The 23,389-nt window shown below is 34.5% G+C and overlaps 2 protein-coding genes across 2 annotated transcripts in view; one reads left to right on the top strand and one right to left on the bottom strand.

The window, feature by feature from the left end:
- Nucleotides 1–23,389, bottom strand: part of LOC140441949 (uncharacterized) — a 131,994-nt gene that overhangs the window by 76,269 nt on the left and 32,336 nt on the right. The window lies entirely within an intron of this gene.
- LOC140441951 (uncharacterized) overlaps nucleotides 1–23,389 on the top strand; it is a 54,808-nt gene that overhangs the window by 7,189 nt on the left and 24,230 nt on the right. The window contains exons 2-3 of the mRNA XM_072532964.1: nucleotides 14,911–15,234; nucleotides 20,755–20,928. Coding sequence (XP_072389065.1) covers nucleotides 14,911–15,234; nucleotides 20,755–20,928 — 498 coding nt within the window. The remainder of the gene's footprint in view (nucleotides 1–14,910; nucleotides 15,235–20,754; nucleotides 20,929–23,389) is intronic.

Below are 23,389 nucleotides of genomic sequence, written 5' to 3'. Positions count from 1 at the left end.
GTCTCCCAGTGGCACGTTCAGATTAAGACTGATCGTATATGAGCTGCAAAACCTCCTGCATAAAGGTTATGTGGAACAAAAGCAGAGTGAGCCCCTCTCGGATACTAGCATCGCAACCCGTTGACCAGTGCGACTACCGACACCTCAAACGACGGCCAAGTTACTGTCCCTAAATCAAGGACGCGCGACGGCTCACCAACTCTCATTCGATCCCATTGCTCGACTTTTACGATCGGTAGGGACCATCACCCTAGCAGTATTCGGTTCGTCCTTTCGCTCTGACCTGACTATTTGGACACGGCCGCTGCTAGACAGCCGAACATTCCATTGGTCACCTCTTATGACTGGTAGGGTCCAGTACCCTAGCGGTATTCCTTTCATCCGGTCGCTCGTAGGAAGCTACTAGGATTAAACCGCACGCTGCACACGGATTAAACCTTAAACAGCCGCACCTTATTAGCCGTTTAGAACGAACTAAACCAACGAATAATTTGAAATTTGACGGATTTAAAATTATAATAAATCTTAAAAGAATCAAACTGATTTATAAAAACTAAAACGAATTGTTACCAAAATATAGTAAAAAGATAAACTTAAGAGACCTTGGGAGAGGTACTTAATGATCTTTTTCATATGTTATATCTTGTGCTTGTGCATACGTAGTACAGAGAAATGGAACAGGTAGTAACTTATATTTAGTGCATTATAAAAAATATTTAAAATTTGTTGAAATTTTTCTTTGATGACTTAAAACTAAAATATTTTTAATCATTCGACCTTTACTGCGTAAAGTTGACTCATAAACATTTTAGCAATGTATCGCTAAAGGTACTGAAATTCCGTAATTGGATGCCATAAACATGCGCCATTCCGTCAATAGTATAAATATTTAAAGTATTTAAAACAAAAACGGCTTGAAGAAAGTTGGTACCCCAGAAGGTTATTTTAAATTTCACGAGCAAAGTTATATTTTGGAGATTTTCTTCTTTTTTGGAGAAAATAATTTCTATATCAAAAATATCCTTACGATAGTTTAATCTTTCATTAGTTACTAATATGTTTATGTCAAATCCACGTTAATTGGCCAACATAAAAATGTTCTTTGAATGATTGTTACAAATTTTTTTTTTAAACTTTTGTTTTTTGTTTTGTTTTTCTTGTAGTATTAAGCGTACTTAATAGAACCACTTCATTTTCTAAAATAAATATTAAGTAAATTTTGTGAAGAAGATTTATCAGTAAATTCAAGGATACAAAAATTTCGATTCTCGATTTGCTTGTAGAGATTACAAGCATTGAAATATTTTTTAAAATTTGAAACATCCTTTGCATCGTTCTTATTTCTGACTTGTCTCTATTGTAGAGTGAATTGTAGGTTTTGATTTTTTTGAGAATACGAAGAGTGAGTCCAACGAACGCTGTTTTAAATGCTTTTACTAAATATTAGTAACTAATCATTCGACCTTTACTGCGTAAAGTTGACTCATAAACGTTTTAGCAATGACTCGCTAAAGGTACTGAAATTCCGTAATTGGATGCCATAAACATGCGCCATTCCGTCAATAGTATAAATATTTAAAGTATTTAAAACAAAAACGGCTTGAAGAAAGTTGGTACCCCAGAAGGTTATTTTAAATTTCAAGAGCAAAGTTATATTTTGGAGATTTTCTTCTTTTTTGGAGAAAATAATTTCTATATCAAAAATATCCTTACGATAGTTTAATCTTTCATTAGTTACTAATATGTTTATGTCAAATCCACGTTAATTGGCCAACATAAAAATGTTCTTTGAATGATTGTTACAAATTTTTTTTTTAAACTTTTGTTTTTTGTTTTGTTTTTCTTGTAGTATTAAGCGTACTTATAGAACCACTTCATTTTCTAAAATAAATATTAAGTAAATTTTGTGAAGAAGATTTATCAGTAAATTCAAGGATACAAAAATTTCGACTCTCGATTTGCTTGTAGAGATTACAAGCATTGAAATATTTTTTAAAATTTGGAACATCCTTTGCATCGTTCTTATTTCTGACTTGTCTCTATTGTAGAGTGAATTGTAGGTTTTGATTTTTTTGAGAATACGAAGAGTGAGTCCAACGAACGCTGTTTTAAATGCTTTTACTAAATATTAGTAACTAAAATGCTAAATACAGCCAATCTTAATCGGTTACTTAAAATAAGATACCACAAAGCAAAAACATGAATTAAGATGCATGAACTCACGGACATAACAGCACTAAACAGCGGAATAAGGCAAGGTGCCACAATATCACCCAAGCTGTTCAACCAAGCTCTAGAGGACATGTTTAAGAAACTAAATTGGCAAGAGAAAGGAATAAGATTAAATGGTGAATATTTTAACCGTTTACGATACGCCGATGGTCTTCCTGGTAAGAAATGAAGAAGAGAAGAAAATGCTTTTGGAACTAGATAGAGAAGCACTAAAATAGGTCTTAGAATGAATCTTAAGCTACATATTTTGAGACAAATCATAAAATTTAACAAAGAAAATCAGACTGTGGTGATAAAACGTGAAACAACATTAGCGTGGACAGCATTTATAAAGCTAGCTTTCATATTAACGAATCATAAATATCCACAATATCTTAAAACAAAACTTTTCCATTAATGCACCCTACCAGTGATGACATACGGATGCCAAACAAGGATAATGACAAGGTCGAACATGGATAAATTAGCGAAAATTCAGATACCGATGGAAAGACTAATTTGCGAATACTATGAAGTTGAGAAATAGAAAAAGTAACAGACATAAAGTGGAAATGTTCAGGTCATAACATCAGGCAGAAAAACCATAGATCGAACAAACACCTGTTCCACTCGAGACACTGAGAATCAAAATGATCAAAAATAAGATCACAAATGAGATGAGAGATAATTTAAAGAGACATGCCGTTCCAAATTGAAAAAAAAAATCGAAATGGACACAGAAAAATGGAAGTCAGATGGGATCACCTATATCCGAATTTGGATATAAAAAGGGGTTAAGATAGGTATATCGATTACATTCGTAGTTTATTTGTAGGAAGTACATTAAATTATCAAATTTAATTTCAATGCAATAATCTAGCATAGATCTTAGATCTATTTTATATATCATAATTTTTATTGTGTTTAAGCTTCCAAGATACACTGGGGTGCAAAATTAACCGGACACTCAGATTTTTTGTTTTTTGGAATGGATTTTTTGTTTTTTTTTGTCGGTGTTTAGATCAAAACTTTAATTTATTTGAATTGTATTTTATGCCTTATTGGCGATAACGTTTTTTTCTTGTTTGAACCTGTTTAGATGATTTGTGCGAACAACAACACTTTTACACATACGTTTTGTTATTAATGTGAAATAATGGCTTAGTATTAATTTAAGTTTATTGGGGTACTGTACCTGATTATAAGTTCGGCTATAGGTTTTTGTATTGTATCCTGTTTAAAACTTGCATTAAAAAAATTATGATACCAGAAGAAGTAGACAAGCTGTTGCTTTACAGGATGATGGGCGCAGCATTCGTTACATCGCAAAGCTTTAGGAATCTTTTGAAGTACAGTGTTTGATACAATAAAAAGATATCAGGAAACAGGACAATAGACCAGGAGGCCAGGTCAAGGTAGACAAAGAACCACAAGTCAAGTTGAAGAGCGCTTTCTTAGGTTACAAGCATTACGCGATCGTACATTATCAGCACCAGTACTTGTTCAACGATTATCTGATGTCTATAGAAACACAGTTTCCATTTATACCGTTCGAAGACGCTTAAATGAATATGGATTAAGATCCAGATTACCTGTCACAGGACCTCTATTAACAGCAGATCATCGGAGGCAACCTTTACACTTCGCTCGCGAACATCTTAATTGGGTGAACTGTGCTGTGCTTTTCACGGATGAACAAAGATTTAACAGATACTCATCAGATGTGCGGCCTAGGATATGGAAAAGAGCTGGTGAACATTATCAGCAATGTTGTTTTACTCCGAGAGTACAATTTGGTGGAGGTGGTATAATGGTGTGAGCAGGCATTTCCCAAGAAGCTCATACAGAACTTGTATTGAACTCATATTGAACTCAAGAGGGCAATTTGAACGCTCAACGGTATATTAAGCAATGTTTGGAAGATCATGTAGTGCCATTTGCCCCATTTGTTGAAGAAAACTTTCGTTCGGATGCAAAATAATGCTCGTCTGCACATCGCAAGAATAACACGGGATTACTTGGATGAAGTTGTGATTCGTTTATTACTATGGCCCCCAACAAGCGCAGACTTAAATCCAATAGAACATGCATGGAATATTCTGGGACGACGTAACCATGGTGAGTTTGAAACCGTGAATCATTTGGAGCAAGCAGTTCGTGACGAATGGGAGCAAATTCCTCAAGTAGACTTTGCTGCCCTAATCCGAAATATGCCTTATCGAATAAGAGCCGTAATTAGGGCTCGTGGAGGTACTACTCTCTACTAAATATCGTTTTCCATAACAAATGTTTATATTAAAAAAAAATTTTTTTATTTTTTTGCAGATTTTCAATTTTTTTGAATTTATTGTTTTTTCTGTGTACCATTATAGAGTTGTAATAAATTTGACTTTTAAATTTTGATTATTATTAAATACTCAATTGGGAACATCTTAAACTTCTTAAACGCCAGTTTTTAGGAAAAATCTGAGTGTCCGGTTAATTTTGCACCCAGTGTAGTTTTCTAACTATTAATACTTTTTTTTTATTATTCTGCAATATCATTGACGTTGAAAAATTTTACTTATCGCTCATTTATTTATAGCTATAGGAAATTCAAATAAAACATAACGTTTATTGACACAAAATATCATTAAAATAAATATAATTTGTAATTATTGACTGATATATTGTTTTTCCCAAGATATTAATAAAAATAAAATTGGATCTGTAATAAACGGTTCGTTCAGGTTAAAATTATTGAGTTATATTGACCATATATATTTATATTTTGGAAATAAACTAGAATAACCATAATTAAAATTACATATTTTATTGAAGTTTTGATTTCCAGTACGGAAATCGTTCTCAAAATGCAAATAACTTTATCAATAAATATTGTGTATATAGATTTATTATTTCCGGATTGGAATCGAAGCGTCAATAAAATTTATAATTATAATTACAATTATTGTGGTTTATTTCCAGGTAATATAAACTAGTCAATTTACAAAAGGCCGTAAGAAAAGTATTCTTTATTTTCCACAAAGTACAGACAAACTCATTAATCTTCTTAGGAATTTTCAGATTATGTTGACTATAAAAAGCACTAAAATTGCCGAGAACTTTTCCAACTAAAAACTCCAAACCCAACAACGAAAACAAACCTAACAACACATAAGAGAGATCGAAGAACTGCATCTATAAAATACCCTGTGAATGCAACAATTTCTATGTGGGAGAAACCGCAAGACCACTAAGTGTCAGGATAAACGAGCATGGAACATACATCACAAACAGATCACCAGAGTCAGACAATGAACACAATGAGTACAATGGAAAGAGGTATCAATAATGTGAAGTGAAGAGGCATCAATAATAAACCTCGACGTGAAAGAAACAAATAGAAATTAGTTGGTTTATGACAAGTTATTTTATGATTTTCGAAATGGCGATTACATAAAGCTTAACAACTTCCTTGCTTACATAGACTGGCAGGTATGTATGGTTAATGATATCGATGTTGCTACGAAATTATTCTATGAAGTTCTTTCTATAGGACTTGCTTACTTTGTGCCATTGAAGAAATATAGAACTTCAATTTTTCCCAAGTGGTTCTCTGCTGATCTTAGAAGACTGACTCTGGAGAAGAAACATGCTCCCTATATTTATGTTAATAATCGTTCTAACGATGACTATATTAGATTTTCTCGCCTAGGAGCTGAATGTAAACAACTATATGAAATTTGCTTCAGCAACTATATCAAAGGTATAGATACTGGCCTAAAAAATGATCCAAAATCATTTTGGAACTATATCAATGATAAGCGATCTAGTCATAACCTACCTAATTCCTTATTTTATCAAGTCCAATCTGCAACAAATGATCAAGACATAGCTAATTTATTTATTCTTACAGACTGTGTATTCACCAAATAACAACAACCTTTATGTACCTATCCATACATTAAATAGCAACTTTAGTAGAAATATTTGTTCTTCTAAGATTACTATGTCCGATATTTTTAATGGCATAAATGAGCTGCCCAATAAGCTTACTGCTGGCCCAGATGGAGTGCTTAATTTTTTATTAAAAAAGTGTGTTTGTACCCTTGTAATGTCGTTTGTTATATTGTTTAATAGATCTCTGGAAATCTTTATGTTTCCTTCTTCATGAAAAGAAAGTTGTGTTGTTCCTATATTTAGAAATGGTGAGAAAGACAACATTGAAAATTATCGTAGCATTTGTACACAGTCCTAAGCTCTTCGACTGTCCTATAGTAAAGCAACTTTCTTGGTTATGTAAAGGCTTAATATCTCAATCACAACATGGTTTCCATAGCAAAAAATCCACTGCAACAAATTTGGTTTACTATCAATCTGATATACACACATGTCCAAAAGTTTGGAATACGTACAAATAATATATATATATACGCCTATGGTGGTTTTAAAACTGTTGTTGATATTCATTCTAGAGCGTTTTTAAATGAAAATGATAAAAAATTTGAATCGTTTTTGTATGATTTTGGTTACATTCAACTGATTAGCGTATTTACACATTATTTCAGTCTTTGTTTAAATTTAAATTGAGCCGTTTAAAAATGCCTAGAAACGTAATATCTCATTTTGACAGATCTAGAGTAATTGCTTTGTTACAACAGGGCTTTAGTCAAAGTTATATCGCGAATATTGTTGATGTTACTCAAAGGGCTGTATCGAAAATAAAAATTCCAAGATGCAAATGTCGTCTAGGATCGTCCCAGAAGTGGTAGAAGTCGATGTACAACAGCAGCATAATACCGGAAAATAACATTGATAGCTCGTAGAAATCGTCTGGAATCTACAAGTGGTATATCCAGAGAAATTTCTAGGCTTTAAGGACTGAATATTTCATGGCAAACAATAACAAGCAGACTAAATGCGGTAAATGTGTATCGTAGAAGACCGCTACGTGTTTCTGAACTAACCTACCAACACAAAATAGTACGGTTGAAACGGGCTAAAGAAATGGTGCCTCATGGTCCTAACTGGAATAACGTGATGTTCTCTGATGAGTCAAAAATTGGCTTGGTATCTGATTCGCGAAGAACACTGGTTTGGAGGGCGCCAGGACGACAAGCCCGACTAGAAACAGCCCAACCGCGTGTCCCATTTGAAGGTGGCAGTATTATGGTTTGGGGTGGTGTTATGAGTGGTACACGGACGCCACTGCTGGTTCTGGAGAGAAGAGCCACTGGTGCTGTGTACATTTAGGAAGTTTTAAATCCTGTCGTACGTCTATTCCGAGGGGCAGTAGGTGATGAATTTCTGTTTATGCATGATAACGCACCTCCTCATCGAACAGCAGCAGTACAACATTTTCTGGAAGAAGGAATACCTACATTACGGTGGTCTTCGAATTCCCCCGACATGAACGTTATTGAACATGCTTGGGACGTTCATAAAACACGCATCAAGAAGCGAAACAATCCCCCTATTACACTTCGAGAACTAAAATATGCTGCTCGTGAAGAATGGGAGAGAATTCCGCAAGCCCAGCTCGACCAGTTAATCGGCAGCATGCCAAATCGTATATCGCATACCAAAAGGCATGCATACAGGCCAATGGAGGAAATACTAATTATTAGTTTTATTAAAAATGATTTTTTTCTATACTAATTTATTTTTAAATGTAAGTTGTACATTGTAAGTTTTTCATTCCAAGAGATTAAATAATTTTTTTGCATATCGTTTATCTGATCACAAAATGATGTTGAACTATTCAGAAGTGTTATGTCTAATGTTGGTAGATGACTGGAAATTTTGGAAAGTTATAGATAGTTTAAAAGATCAAGCCTTATGGCAAATACATTGAGACATACTGCAAAAATGGTGCAATCAGAACAAACTCCATTTAAATGTAAAAAAAATTGTGTTTTTCTCGTAAAGCCGGTAGAATTGAAACAAGCTATACTGTTAATCATGCCTGCCAGCTTCTTCAACACCTTCAGAACTCGTGTAATGAAGTTGAACTTAAAATTAATTTCTCCAAAACACAATATATGACCAACCTAGTACTGGCGAAAAACATCTCAACTAACGGCACGCAAATTGAACAGGTGTATAGCTATAAATATCTGGGCCACGAGATTAAATTAGGAACAGATAATCAAACAACGGAGCTAAACAGGAGAATAGGACTGGCATGGGCGGCTTACGGAAAACTGAGAGAAGTCTTTAGATCAGATATTCCCATGTGCTTGAAAAGGAAGGTCTTTGATCAATGTGTACTCCCAGTTCTAACGTATGGAGCAGAAACATTGACACTTACCAGAAAAGTAATCAATAAAATTCAAGTGGCACATAGAGCGATGGAGAGGTCAATGCTGAATATATCCCTCAGAGACAGAGTATCAAATACAATAATTAGGAGAAAAACTGGTGTTACTGATGCAGGTCGAAAGATTACAATATTGAAATAGAACTGGTCGGGGCATGTTGCCAGATTAAAAGATGGAAGGTAGACAAAGAAAATTCTGGAATAGAGACCTTACGATGCATATCGTAATCGAGGACGTCCTCCAACAAGGTGGTCAGATGACCTCAAGCGCATTTAGCACAACTGGATTCAGGGTGCTCAAGATAGAATGCGTTGGAATTATTTACGGGAGGCCTATGTCCAGCAGTGGACTCAAACCGCCTGATGATGATACTATTAATAATCAGCCACTGAATTATGTTTCTTCTATTCGGGATTTGGGTGTAATTTGTGATAAAAAGCTTACTTTCTGTGACCACATCCACTCTATTTCAATAAAGGCATCTAAACTTCTTGGTTTCGTTACTAGGAATTGCAAGTATTTTTCCATTGATTCAACAAGATTAGTGTATTGTTCTTAGTCCAAACTTTTTTTTTTAATACTGTTGAGTTATTTTAATCTCATTTTTAAACTTTTTGATATTGATTTTATATTTGAAGTAATTTTAAGTTTTGAATCCTGATATTGTACTGATGATATTGTATATTGTAATTTCAACTGTTAATGAGGTTATCCCGTGTATTAAATAAATAAATAAATAAATAAATAATCAAGAAATAAACAGACATGGAAAAGAGAAAAATCAAAGAAGCAACCCTCATCCTTTGAGCAACATTGGCAACAAAATTCTAAATGATCCTTTTTGAGAACGATTTCCGGGGTAGAAATCGAAACGTCAAATTACTGTAGTTAAAAATGTAATAATCATTACAATCAATTGTGGCTTAATCCCACATATACACAATATTTATCTCATGAAAGTAATATCTATAAAACTAATCCAGTAGATTTCTCTGTTGTCGAAATTAATTGAAGGGACAAAAGTGATTTTTCTTTCCAGTTTCCTACTTGGAAATATGTCAAATATTTAATCAGCTTATTTCTAGGTTCTTAGTTAGGTGTTACTGACAAGAATAGATAGAGTAAAAACCGTACTAATACAATTAATTTAAACAGACATATAATTTTAGTAGATTATTATCATAAAAATATTCCTATACTTTTAAAATCGTTATTTCGAGGTAAACTAGAGAGCTTTGACAACTGTTGCATGTCTTCCCAAGACAAACAACTAGAATAAAATAATATCCTGCAAATATATGAAGAGTGTTATCTAAAACTGTCAACATTTTCTTATCAGAGAAAACATTAATAACGTTTTTATAGGGATTTAAACAACAAATATTGTACATAAACTTGCTTCACAGCCCTTGGAAGACCGGCTTTATTAAAATTCCTGGTAAAGGTGAAGGTTTGTTTAATAGACAGTCTTAACTGTAAACAAACAGTTATAAAATTATTATACGGGGAAAATTTGAAAACCAACTTTGTCAAAAAAAAAGGATTTTTTAATTAAAAAGGTTTTGAATCTTGCGATTTTAAACAAGAATAAGTTTTTAGCAGTTCGTTCGCAGTTTTAAAAATGTATAATTATTAAGACATATGAGTCTATTATACTGATAATGTACCGTATTTGTCGAATTCTTTTTGTACTTGTACTGAATATAATAAGTCATTAGCTTTAATATTTGTGGATTATGAAAAGGTCTTGGACACTATAAAATCAACAAAAAATGTTGGAAGTCTTGACAGAATGCCGAATTGACTGTCGGTATATAAATATAATTAAACACATATACCAAAACGCAGCAGCTACTATTAGACTATTAGCACTAGGTGATCGTCAAACTCAAAAATTTCCGATTCAACGTAGAGTACGTCAGGGGGATACCATATCACCGAAACTGTTCACTAAGCTTTTGGAATATATATGTAACAGGCCATAAACAAAAATGGAGAAAAGCCTAGCCACCTGAGGTTTACAGATGATATTATGATAATAGCTGATAGGGTAGATGAAGCCAAAGAACTTTTAAATCAGCTCTATCTTTCCTCGCTAGAAGAAGGATTGAAAATAAATATATCTAAACCCAGATGGTGACAAATCTTGTAGTTAGCGAAGATATATGCGTAGGAACAATATCCGTAGACCAGGTAATGGCCTATAAATACCTAGGTCACAAGATTCGCATAGAAAAAGATAACCAAACCGTTGAGCTTCTCCAACGGTTTGGTTGAAGCAAGGCAAATTGAACCACATTTTCAAATCGTCCGACATACCAGTATGTCTTAAAAGAAAACCTTTAATCAGTGTATTTTGCCAGAGTTGACTTACAGAGCGGAAACGTTGACTGTGACAAGACGAACAGTGAAAAAGATCCTTGTGGCTCAAAGAGAGAACGAGCGTGGTATATTAGGCGTAGAGACAATAGCAACACTGAAGTAGACACGTGCCTCGAATGACAGATAACAGATAGACAAAGCGGATAATGGAATGGAGAGCAAGAGATGAAGCCGGTCGAAGCAGAGGTCGTCCACCAACACGTTGAACTGACGATCTAAAACGTTGCCATAGGAATTGTATGCAAGAGGCACAATATCGAAACAGATGGAACATTATGAGGGAGATCTACGTCGACCAGTGGACAAGATAAGATAGAATGATTTTATTCTTTTTCTTTTCAGTCAAGATTCTTCTTCGCTCAATTCTGTGCTTAACCTGAATTTTTCTGTGATGTCCTGTGAACTTCAAATGTCAAAAAGTTTTTCTTTTTTTCTTTTGAAATGGAGAAAACACAATTGTAACATCCATTTGGGCATAAATATGTCGTTAGTTTTCCCCGAAGAACAAGATTTAATGATTAAAAGGGTCACTATCGTCGAAAATCTTTGCAATACATTATTCTTGGCTTATATTAATAGCTTCATAACATTATTGTACTATATGGATTCAAAGAGAACAACTACACTATTTTTAACTTTATGTAATACTGCTTTATTTTACTGAATATGACTTACACTCTTTTTACCAAAAAATGAGGATCATTCTTAGGGTTGTTTACATACATAACTTATTTTGAACAAATACTAATTTATACTTTGTTTCCCAAGCAGCCTAGATTTATCAACTCTCATTATATGTCCCACATAGAAAACGTTTTTATAATTTGTTATAGTAGTTCACGGTCGGTTCCAGCTCTTCTTAACACTTCCTCGCTTTTCACTTGACCAAGTCATGACATACGCAGTAGTTTACGCAATGTGTACATTTCGAATGCTCTATCTGATTTATTGATTTTAATTTGAGGAACCATATTTCGGCCCCTATGCCGTATGTTATTACAGGGCATATATAACATTTTAACATGCGGAGTGTTCATCATTGTCCACTGTTTTATGGTATCAAAACTCTTTTAATTAGAATATATAAATGCTATAAAGGCGCCTTTACTTACAGTATAATGGCTTCCCTCGTACCCATTGCGTTTTTTAAAGTCAAATTAGGTGTTATCGCCAGCTTTGGATTTCTTTAGATCCAATCAGTCTGTTCATCATCTCAACGCTGTGCATATGGATGCATACTTGCACCCATGCCGTAACCAATGTTTTAATGTGTTTTTAATGACTTTTTAGAGGGAGCAATTTTTTTTATGTGTGCGGGTGGTTAGTATAAGCTTTAGTTCAAGTTTGTGAGGTCGCCACCCTAGTCCCCCGGCCGCCATCTTGGAAAAAGGGGGTCAAAGGATTTTCGCGCTGTATCTCGTAAATTAGCAACCCTTCAGAAAATTGTATACAACATTATTTGTAGTGAATTAAATTTTGTACAACTTTATTTCTATTACTTTTTATTGTAAAATTGAAAATAAAAGTTATAAACAAAAATAACTAAACAATTTTTTTTTGGTCTTAAACCTTTTTCTGGTAAATATACAATAAAAAGATATCAGAGCAATATTATAGAAGGTTTTCAACGAACCATTTTCACTATAAATGGTTTTAGTTTCATTAATTTCTTTGGGTTTTACAGCACTCCGAAGTTCACCGGGTTCTTAACTACTCATAAGAATACGATAAAAACGAACCATTAGGTTTAGTTTTTTATTATATATATTTCTATACATATAATTTATTATTTTGTTAACATTCCTATGGTATTATTAGTTTATTATCGACCTTTTTCCCGACCACCCCTGAGGTGAATTGACGTGATTTTGGGTAATTTTTCGAATTCTTCGAATTTTTCGATTAATTTTAATATTTTCATTATGTCACTGCAGGTTTCACCAGAATAATTGAAGCAGAGCATTTGAGGCCTACTTATCGGCAACCACATATACTCACACAGTTTCCCTTGCATCTGCACAAAATTAGTTTCAGAAGTTTGGGGGTGCTGAAGTTTTGAAAGTTTTGATTGGTATCCAAATTTTTCCATGCTTTCCCCAGTCCCAATCTTCAGGATTGCAGTGTTTCCTGGTGATAAACTCTAACACTGTGGAAACGAGCTGCATCTTATGTTGGCGGAAGTGATGATAAGCTAAATGTAATTTTGGTCACTGCTTGGCGAATCGTTTTTATCTCATGCTGTTAGAGAATGATCTTTATTTTCACCATCTAAAGAGACGAAAAAACGTTCGCCAACGACAGTGGGCAAAAATGGCTCTTTTTCACTGAAAAATAATGTTGTTCCGCTAACTAACTCAGCACGTTTCTGTAAAAGCTTGATGAATTTAAGTTTGCCGATCTTGTAAGCTACTAATGTTGTGTCGCATCCTGAAAAAGTATGGAGAAACAGCAAGTTATCTGCAATGACGTCGCCATATATAAAACATGAAGGACAGTATAATTAATGCCACTTACACCCTTTGAAGGTTTAAAAAATTGGACACTTTGGACCACAACAGTAGACTGCACCCTTCCTAATGCAGTGAGTAAGATAAGAATATCAATGTCCTCTGCTCCAATAGTCACAGAATCATAGGCTTGACATGTAGCAAGCGCAGAAGAGATGATGACTGTATCTGCATCAGATTCAACCTAGTCGACACTAAAACCCACTTCTCATAGAGCAGTTTTGGGAAAGGTCTATTACGTTTTTAAGATCATTGTTCTTTTCATCACCAAGAAATTTATCTTGGAATACTACTCGTAGGATGCTCTTATTAAACTTTATCTCTGTCCATTGGTGCTTTTTCGTGTGACGCAAACGCATTAGGTGTCCTAAGTTTTGTGTTGGTGGATTGGGTCGATAATAAATTAATAATAACATAGAAATGTTAAAAAAAATGATAAATTGATTTAAGATAGTATGAATAAAAAATATATAAAAGAAAACTAAGTCTAATGGTTCTTTTTTATCGTATTCTTACGAGTAATCAAGAACCTAGTCAACTTCGGAGCCCTGTAAAACCCAGAAAAATTAATAAAATAAAATTTATAGCGAAAATTATTATATGAAAAACCCTTTATGATATTGCTCTGACATCATTTTATTGTCAAATTACTGGAAAGAAAATTAAGGCCGAAGAGAAATCTTTTTACAAAAATTTTTATTAAGTTTTTTTTAATAACTTTTATTTTCCATTTTACCATAAAAAGTAATAAGAATATATTTGTAGACACGACAATTTAATTTGCCACAAATAGTGTCTCATATAATTTTCTGTAGGATTGCTAGTTTACGAGATACAGCGCAAAAACCCTTTGCTCCCCTTATTCCAAGATGGCCAGTATTCAGGAACCCAGCCAACTTCTCGGAACTCTGTAAAATCCAGAGAAATTAATGAAATTAAACAAATTTGCAGTGAAAATAATTCCATGAAACACCTTCTATGATATTGGTTTGACGTCATTTTTTGTAAAATGACCAGAAAAAAGTTATAAGGCCCAGAAGAGAATTTGTTCAAACATTTTTAGTTATATTTGTTTATAACTTTTTATTTTCCATTTTACGATTAAAAGTAATACAAATAAAGTTGTAGACAATTTAATTTGCTACAAATAATGTCTTCCAAGATAGCGGCCGGAGAACACGGGTAGTGACACTACAAACTTGAACTTAAGCTTATATTTACCTTCCCACTTAACCAGAAAAATAAAGTTGCGTCCTCTAAGAAACACGCTAATGCATAAAAACTGCAACATTTCAATGGACTAGTGGTATTTTTGTAAAAATTTGACCATAACTCTGAATATGGCTTTGTAATGCGAAAGGGCTCAGCTAAGAATTAAATGTTTTACACACTTTTAAAGTACATACTTTTCTTTTCAATTCATTCGCTAATAATTAATAACTAATTATCATAATATAATAATACTCCAAGTATTAAGATTTTTAAACTAAGAACATATTTATTTTCAGAACACCTTTACAATTCTCAGTTCTATAGAAGAAAGGCTACGCAGCCTGGATAATGTCTATTCCATGCAGCTGTCACAAAATCTGGAGATTAAACTGGACCAATACAACCGAAAACTGGAAAACCTCGATAATAAAATTATGCGGCTGGAAGCATTACTGATGTTGAATTTGGGAAAAGTATCGGAAAATATTAGTACCAAAAATTTTAAGGACGATTTAACTAAGACGGATATTTTGAGAAAATTAGATTCGACATACGAAGGCGTAACCCATCGTTTGAATTATATCGAGAGAAAGCTCGAAGTGAATTCTGTATTATTTCAGGTAGGTAACTTTTATGCTTTTTTTTGTAACATCACCTGCGCCTTTAAAAATTCCATGCGCTTTAACTACTCGTAAATATCCAATTTTCTAAATTTGCATGTTCCTGCACAAATTGCATCGTATTTAAAAACAAAGAGTTTGCATCATATTATATAATAAAAAAAAAGGTAATGGTATTTAAAAATGCTATTGGAGCCTTAAAAAACAAAACACAGTTTAAACATTTTGATATACGAGGAATCCATAAATTATCCGACCTGGACAATGAGACGCTAATAATGTTATAAAATTTGATACTGCCTGTTATAAAATTGAATTCTGGGAGTACCTATCTTAACGGGGGTACACTGTTTGTATTGATTTACTTATAATTTTCACAATTCTTCATGGTGCCCATTGCATTCCTAAAATCTACTGAGAAACGATTATTTTAGGCAATACTATGGTGATTCCTTTCAGGCACTGAAAGAAACACCAACACACTATACGATTATATGCGGCGACTTTAACGCAAAGATCGGTCTAAAGCAGGATGAACAGGAAACAGCACTAGGTAAATTTGGATCCAAAGGCAGAAACGAACGTGAACAAACACTACTAGAATTTCTATTACAACAAAATCTATACCAGATGAATAGTTTCTTCCCTAAATAAAATTCACAGAAGATGGACGTGGAAAAGCCCAGGTAAGTAAGATGGTAAGACCAAAAACGAGATAGACTACATAATTACTGACAAAAAATATATATTCAACGATGTCACAGTCCTTAATAGCTTTACCACAGGCAGTGATCATAGAATGGTAAAAGTCAAACTAAAATTAGACTTAATAACAGAAAGATCCAAAATGATTAGGAATAAAGCCAACTCAATATGGAACGACCCAACGAATTTAAATGAATATCAAGGCAATATCAATAAAATCCTACAACAAAATGAATGCATGAATAATGTAAATACCCTAAACGAAAATATCGTAGAAGCTATTCGAGAGGCTCAAGTAAAATGCTGCCCTAAAAGACGCCAAGACGAAAAAATAACCATTGAAACAAAGCAACTAATGGAAACTAAAAGAAAAATCAAAGGAAAAGAAATCATTGACGAAGAAGAACTATGAAAAATAAACAAAGAAGTATCAAAAGCTATAAGGAAAGATTTAAGGAAATTTAAGAATGAAAAGTCCAGCGAACTATAGAAGAGAATAAAAGTCTAAAAGTCCTGAGAAGACAACTAAACAATGGAAAATGCGAAATCCGCAAACTAAAGAACAAAGAAGGAGTCCTCACATCAAATAGAGAAGAACTACTACGCATAGTTGAAGACTTCTATCAAGAACTATACACAAGCCAAAGAGAAGACCAAAAGAACTTGGAAGCCGCCACATCATGCAAAATCATCAACCAGGGTTCAGAGCTCATGCCAGAGATCACACTAAGCGAAATCCAGGACGCAGTGAAAAAGATAAAAAACAACAAAGCGCCAGGAGAAGATGGAGTCGTAATAGAAGCTATAAAGATGGGCGGACGTGGCCTTCTCAACCAAATAAAAATGTTGTTTAACCTTTATCTAACAGATTGTTGCATACCAAAAACATGGAACAATGCAGTAACAATTTTACTACACAGGAAAGAAGACAAGGCGCACCTAGAAAACTATAGGCCAATCAGCCTATTGAACCACATCTATAAAATGTTTACACGAATAATTACGACAAGACTAGAGAAAAAGTTAGATTTCTACCAACCCCGAGAACAAGCTGGCTTGTTCCTAAAAACCTAAATAGAAAAGTCGCTAGAATATAACAGACCACTGGTACTTATCTTCGTAGACTTTCACAAAGCCTTCGACACTGTGGAATTAGACAGCATTATAACTGCTCTGAACAATAGTAGGATAGATTACCGGCTCACAAAGCTAGTACAAACATTATACCAAAACGCCACAATGCGTGTAAAACTACATGATACCACCAAAGAAATTCATATCAAGCGAGGTGTGAGACAGGGCGACACTCTCTCACCTAAATTATTTATAACGGTCCTCGAATACGCCTTTAAAATGCTAAAGTTGGAAAATAGAGGAGTAAAAATAGATGGAGAAATGCTCAATCATCTGCGTTTTGCCGACGACATAGTACTTATTACCGAAGATCTGGGTGAAGCACAACAAATAGTACAAGAATTAGAAAACGTATCTTCAACAATAGGTCTAAAATTTATGACAAATTTAGTTCCCAGCGAACACCTAATCATCCAAAATCAAGTGGTAGAATTGACAGAAAAGTACTTATATCTTGGTCATGAAATCAGAATAGGCAAGGACAACCAGACCTGCGAATTTCAACGACGAATAACACTTGCTTGGACGGCCTATGGTTCACTAAGGGACATCTTTAAGAGCAACATCCCGATAGCTATGAAACGGAAGACATTTGACCAATACGTTCTTCCTATTATGACATACGGAGCAGAAACTCTCACGCTCACAAAAACAACAGCACTAAAAATGCGAGTGGCACAAAGGCGAATGGAAAGATCAATTCTCGGCGTGACAAAAAAAGACAAAATAAGGAATCAAGACTTAAGGAAAAGAACAGGTATCAGTGATGTCGTCGAACGTATAGCCAACCTGAAATGGAATTGGGCAGGTCACATAGCGAGACTGAAAGACACAAGATGGACCAGAAAACTAATTGACTGGCGCCCAAGAGAAGACAAACGCAGCAGAGGACGACCACCAACACGCTGGATGGACGGATGAATATCCAAGAAATGGCAACAAGAAGCACAGAACCGTGAAGAGTGGCGAAAAATGGGAGAGACCTATGTCCAGCAGTGGACAGAAGAGGTTGCATGATGATGGTGATTCCTACCTTAACATTTTAACCCATCTCAGAAAAGTCCCAAATCTCTATTTAGTTTATTTGGTTTCTGTGTTTTGTGATTTAATTGTAAGAATATTATGGACTAAAGTCTGGAGTTGATACAGCGTTTATTCAAAGTGAAATAAAAGCAGTACAGTGAGAATACCCTTTTTAAGGTGATCAAAACTAACCATTTAAACCACCGCACATTCTATTCGACAGATTTAGGTGCTTCGAATTAGTTTCAATTGCGAAATTTAAAAATTTAGGAAAAATATGTTTAATGAGCAATTGATTTTCTCAACCAATAAGTCTAGTTTGCGGTAGATGGTTTTTAGGTAAGCACATCAAAATTTCAAAAAAAAATATATAAAAAATCCTGCTAATTGACCATAAGCTTTCAATTTATATTATACAGGTTTACGTCTCACCAATATGTGCGAATAAAAACATATTATTCTATTATCACATCTATTAGTCTATCTTCTTCTTAACATGCCATACACCAAAGTGCGTAGGCGACTATCTCATTACTAGAATTCTGTTCTTGGCGGCGTGACTCAGCTCGCCTGTATTGTGTATTCCTGTCCATTCTTTAATATTCCTTAACCAGAATAATTGTTTGCGGTCGGCTCCTCTCCTACCTTCGATCTTCCCTTGTAGGATTAACTGTGGTATTTCATATTTTGCTCCTCTCAATATGTGCCCAAGGTAACCAATCTTGCGTTTTTTAATTAATTCAAAGAGTTCTCTTTCCACGCCGGCTCTCTTAAGGACGTCATCGTTTCGAACTCTATCCACCCAAGGTATGCGCATCATTCTTCTCAATGACCACATTTCAAATGCTTCAAGTTTGTTGATAGATGTTTTTTTCAAAGTCCACGTTTCCATGCCATAAAGCAAGATGGACCATATGTAGCACTTGACCATTCTGTAGCGTATTTCGAAATTTAGGTTTTGATTACATAGGAGCGGTCTGAATTTCACAAAAGCTTGTCTTGCCATTTGTATTCGGGTTTTTATCTCTTGTTGTGGATCCGATTGGTCATTGATTATGGTGCCAAGATATTTAAAAGTTTTCACGCGTTTTATGCGATCGTCACCTATGCATATTATCGGGTTTTCTGGAGGGTTTCTGCTAATGACCATATATTTCGTTTTCAAAATGTTGATTTTGAGGCCATATTTTTTACCTATGCTATTCACCCTATCAAGTAATAACTGCTGATCTTCCAAATTATCAGTTATAATCACTGTGTCGTCCGTATAGCGTAGGTTGCTAATTGGTATGCCGTTCACCTTAATGCCTAATTCCGTGTCTTCTAATGCTTCCGCAAATATATTTTCAACATATAAATTAAAAAGCATCGGAGAGAGTATGCAGCCTTGGCGGACACCTTTCCGGATTTCAAATTCATCCGTATATTGGTCTTGATCAATCCCCACCTTTGCCATTTGGTTCCAGTATAGATTCTGAATAATTCTGATCTCCTTCTGGTCAATGTTGGCCCTATGTAGTAGTTCCATCATGATATCATGTTTAACATTGTCAAATGCCTTCTCGTAGTCGATGAAGGTGAGGTAGACATCTTTTCGTTGATCTAAACAGTTTTGTATTAAGGTGTTCAAACATAAAATTGCCTCTCTTGTTCCTAGTCCTCCCTTAAAACCGAATTGTGTTGACCCGCTAAGTTCTTCTAGTATCTTGTACATTCTTGAGTGTAATATCCTAAGGAAGAGTTTCAACAAGTGACTCATTAAACTGATTAAGCGGTGTTCATTGCATTTTGTGGCATTAGCTGTTTTTGGGATCATCACAAAGGATGATTGCAGCCATTCTCGCGGAATGTAACCAGTATCATAAATTCTATTGAACAGCTTTACCAAGATTTCGATATTCTCCTCGTCTAGTAGTTTTATTGCTTCTATATTAATTTCATCTGGACCTGTTGCTTTATGCATCTTTGTGGTTCTAACTGCATATTCTATTTCACTTCGCATTATTGATGGCCCTGATAAGTTTTCAGAAGGAAGTTTACGCGTTGGTTGTGTTGGTCTTTCCTCATTAAAAAGTCTTTCTGCGTATTCTTTCCACGCCATTGCTATCTCCTCTTCTGACTCTATGTATTCGTTTCTGTCGTTGCGTACTCTTGTTCTGTGGTGGCTCTTGTGTATATTCGATATTTCTTTGATCTTCTTATGTAGTCCAAAACTATCTCCTTTTTCCTGCAATTGTTCTATTTCGTTGCACCTTTCCACCATCCAACGTTCTTTTGCTTTCTTAATTTTCTGGCGAATTTCTTTGTGTATCTGTTTGTATTTGTCTTGATTACGTTGTTGTTTATGTTGCCTTCGCTTTTCCATTAGATCCATAATTTCGTCCGTCATCCATTCGTTATGCTTTCGGTGATTTCCAAGTATATAACTTACGAGGTGGGAGCTGAAACCATGTGTTCATGACGACAAAACCGTTCTCCTGGCAGAATTCACACAGCAGGTCGCCTCTTTCATTTCTAACTCCAAGGCCGTACTCTCCAATTATGTCTTCATATCTTCCTTTACCCACCCAACTTTATTAGTGTATGCACTATAAAAAATTATTCTAGTTGTACTGTTAACAATAAATATTGCTTATATAAATATGTTTATTGTTGTAGGAAAAATTAGAAGCTATGTTTAACCATTTAGATAAAATGGATAAAGACGCTATAAAGCGTGATTCCGATTTGGAAACCGAAGTGTCAGCAGCAATATCTGGTATCAAGAATCTCACAACTACATATAAAATTTTGGAAAGGAAGGTTATGAATGTTACCGAGGATGATCTAGTAGTAAGTATTACCATCAAAGAGTCTACTTCTCATGTCTCAGAGACAATATCAGTCTTAATTAAAAATCTGTTAGGAATATAAGGGCATATTTTAGACAGCTTTCTTTAGTCGCAATTTTAACGGACACACTTAGACATCGACGTTTTTAAGTTTTTATATTTCGCACAGATTACTTCAATTAGACAAAATTTAATCAATTGTTCAACTACTTTTTATGAAAACTTTCTTAAATTTTCCCCATCCGTTAAGCAGGACTTGGTGGAGAACCTCCACTTCATTACCCGCGGCTAGCGGGTAGATAGTTTTCTAAGATCCCGATAATAATGGGCCTCCTTCAGAGAAGCGACTATGCCCACGCGAGCCATGCCTTGGTTTTAATTCACTACTGACGGAAATCATGTCCCATCCCTTTATCCTTCCAAAATCTATTTACCAATTTCTTATCCCTCCCTGGTGAAGGGCAGCAGCCATCATTAGTTCAAGCTCAAGGACTACCACAAGCATGAAGCAGTTTGAAAAGTTGTGGTACTGCGACTAATAGAACTGAGTCCGGGCAGCAGATAAGTGGAGAGAAGGTGCGAAGAATCCCCCCGTCAACTACTATTGAGATGCAAGGAAGTATACACAGAATCCAAATATATGTTAGGATCGTACGAATTGCCACCTGGAAGGTACTCAGCTTATTTATGTCCAGGAAACTGGCTCGGAACGAGGAAAGCACTTTTTAGTTTGCAAGTTTTAATACAGAGAGCTAGGGTTGTCAACTGCGATGCGTATGCATGTTTTATTGATTTCGAGAAGGCATTTAGTGGTAACAAATACGACCTAAAACTAAATTGCAAGAAGACAAAAATAATGATTACCAGTAAGAACACCAACATAAACGTCCAAATTACTATAGTCGGTTCGCTATATTTACGCGGGTTTCGGATTAAAAATTTTATTGTAAGTATCCAGTTTTAATTACCTGCTATTTGGGAAAATATCAACCGGTCAAATGAAATGAAAAATAATCCATAACTTTTTTTAATTAAATAATAATGGAAAATCTTTTATATAATTGACAGTATAATAAGGAGAATTACTTCATTAATGGAGTCTAATGTGGCTAATATAAACCTAATAATAATTTTATATTACACTTCACACAGAAAATATGGTCTATGTATATTTGTTCCATGGAGAGAATTTCTAATGAAAGATAAAAAAATTTAACTTGCCAACAAAAATGAAAATCAGTCATTATCATCAAAAATAGCATAATCGTCATCATCATCACTGTCATCACCATTAATTGTTATTATGATTGGACTTATTTCGTTTATTTTATTTTCACGAGTCCACCAATCTTCTATTAGTTTCTCGCTCTTGAATATACAGTTGCACCATACTTCTGGAGTTACAATTGAAAGTGCCTTTCGCCAAGTTTCCCGAACTGCGTCGTCGCTATAACCGTTAGGCCCAATATGGTTGTCATAATATTGTTTTGCTATTCCCCATATATATTCGATGGGATTAAACTGGCAATGATACGGTGGCAGACGTAAAACTTGATGACCGTAACTTTCAATAATCTGATCCACAACAAAGGTTTTTGGTTTTGCGTGGACATTTGCCAAGCGTAATAATTCTGATTTTAAAATATGTTGTGTAAATGGTATAGGTTCCTTTGTCAACCATTCTTTAATTTTATTAACAGTCCAAGAATTCGTTGGACTTTTGTTTAATACTTCAGAATGGTAAGGTGCATTGTCTAAAATAATTACGCTGGGCTCACTTAAACCTGGGAGAAGTTTTTCATGTAACCATTTTACAAATATTTCTGTGTTCATATTATCGTGATAGTCACTTGATTTTGATTTAGATGGAAATAATAAATCAGCACCTTCTATAAAACCCGATTTCCCTCCTGCATGTAAAATTATGTGTCGCTTCCCTTCTCCATCAGTATGTTTGATAGACTTTACGTTATCATCTTGCCATATTCTCTTGCACCCCTAGAAAATGTCCATGTTTCATCTAAATATATAAAATTTGCCCTTTCTTTAGATTTAGAATATTTTCTTAGAAAGTTAATTCTTTTATGCACAACAGAACTTCTTTCACAAAGGGCTTTTCTGTTATCCTCCTTTTGAAATTTGAAACCCAAATTATGTATCACTTGCCATAGACTTGTTCTGCCAATTTCGTCAAATTTTCTATCTTTTAATTCCGAGAGAATTGTATTTAAGGTCACATGTTCCTTGTTGGCCCGCATTCGATAAATTGTATCACAAATTTCAAATTTTTTTCCATCTGGAATATCTTTCGTTTTCAATGATAGGCGAGTTTTTCGGTGATCTTCTTTCGGCCGTTCATTATTGCGATTTTGTAATACTCCTCTTAGTTTGGTTTCACTAATTCCTAGAGCATCACATACGCGTTGTTGAACAGACATTACCGATTTTAAAAGGACCTCCAT

Source organism: Diabrotica undecimpunctata, chromosome 5 (genome assembly GCF_040954645.1).
Source record: "Diabrotica undecimpunctata isolate CICGRU chromosome 5, icDiaUnde3, whole genome shotgun sequence".
Lineage (NCBI taxonomy): Eukaryota > Metazoa > Arthropoda > Insecta > Coleoptera > Chrysomelidae > Diabrotica > Diabrotica undecimpunctata.
Note: the sequence above shows the minus strand (reverse complement) of the source record. Positions and strands in the feature narration are given on the sequence as shown.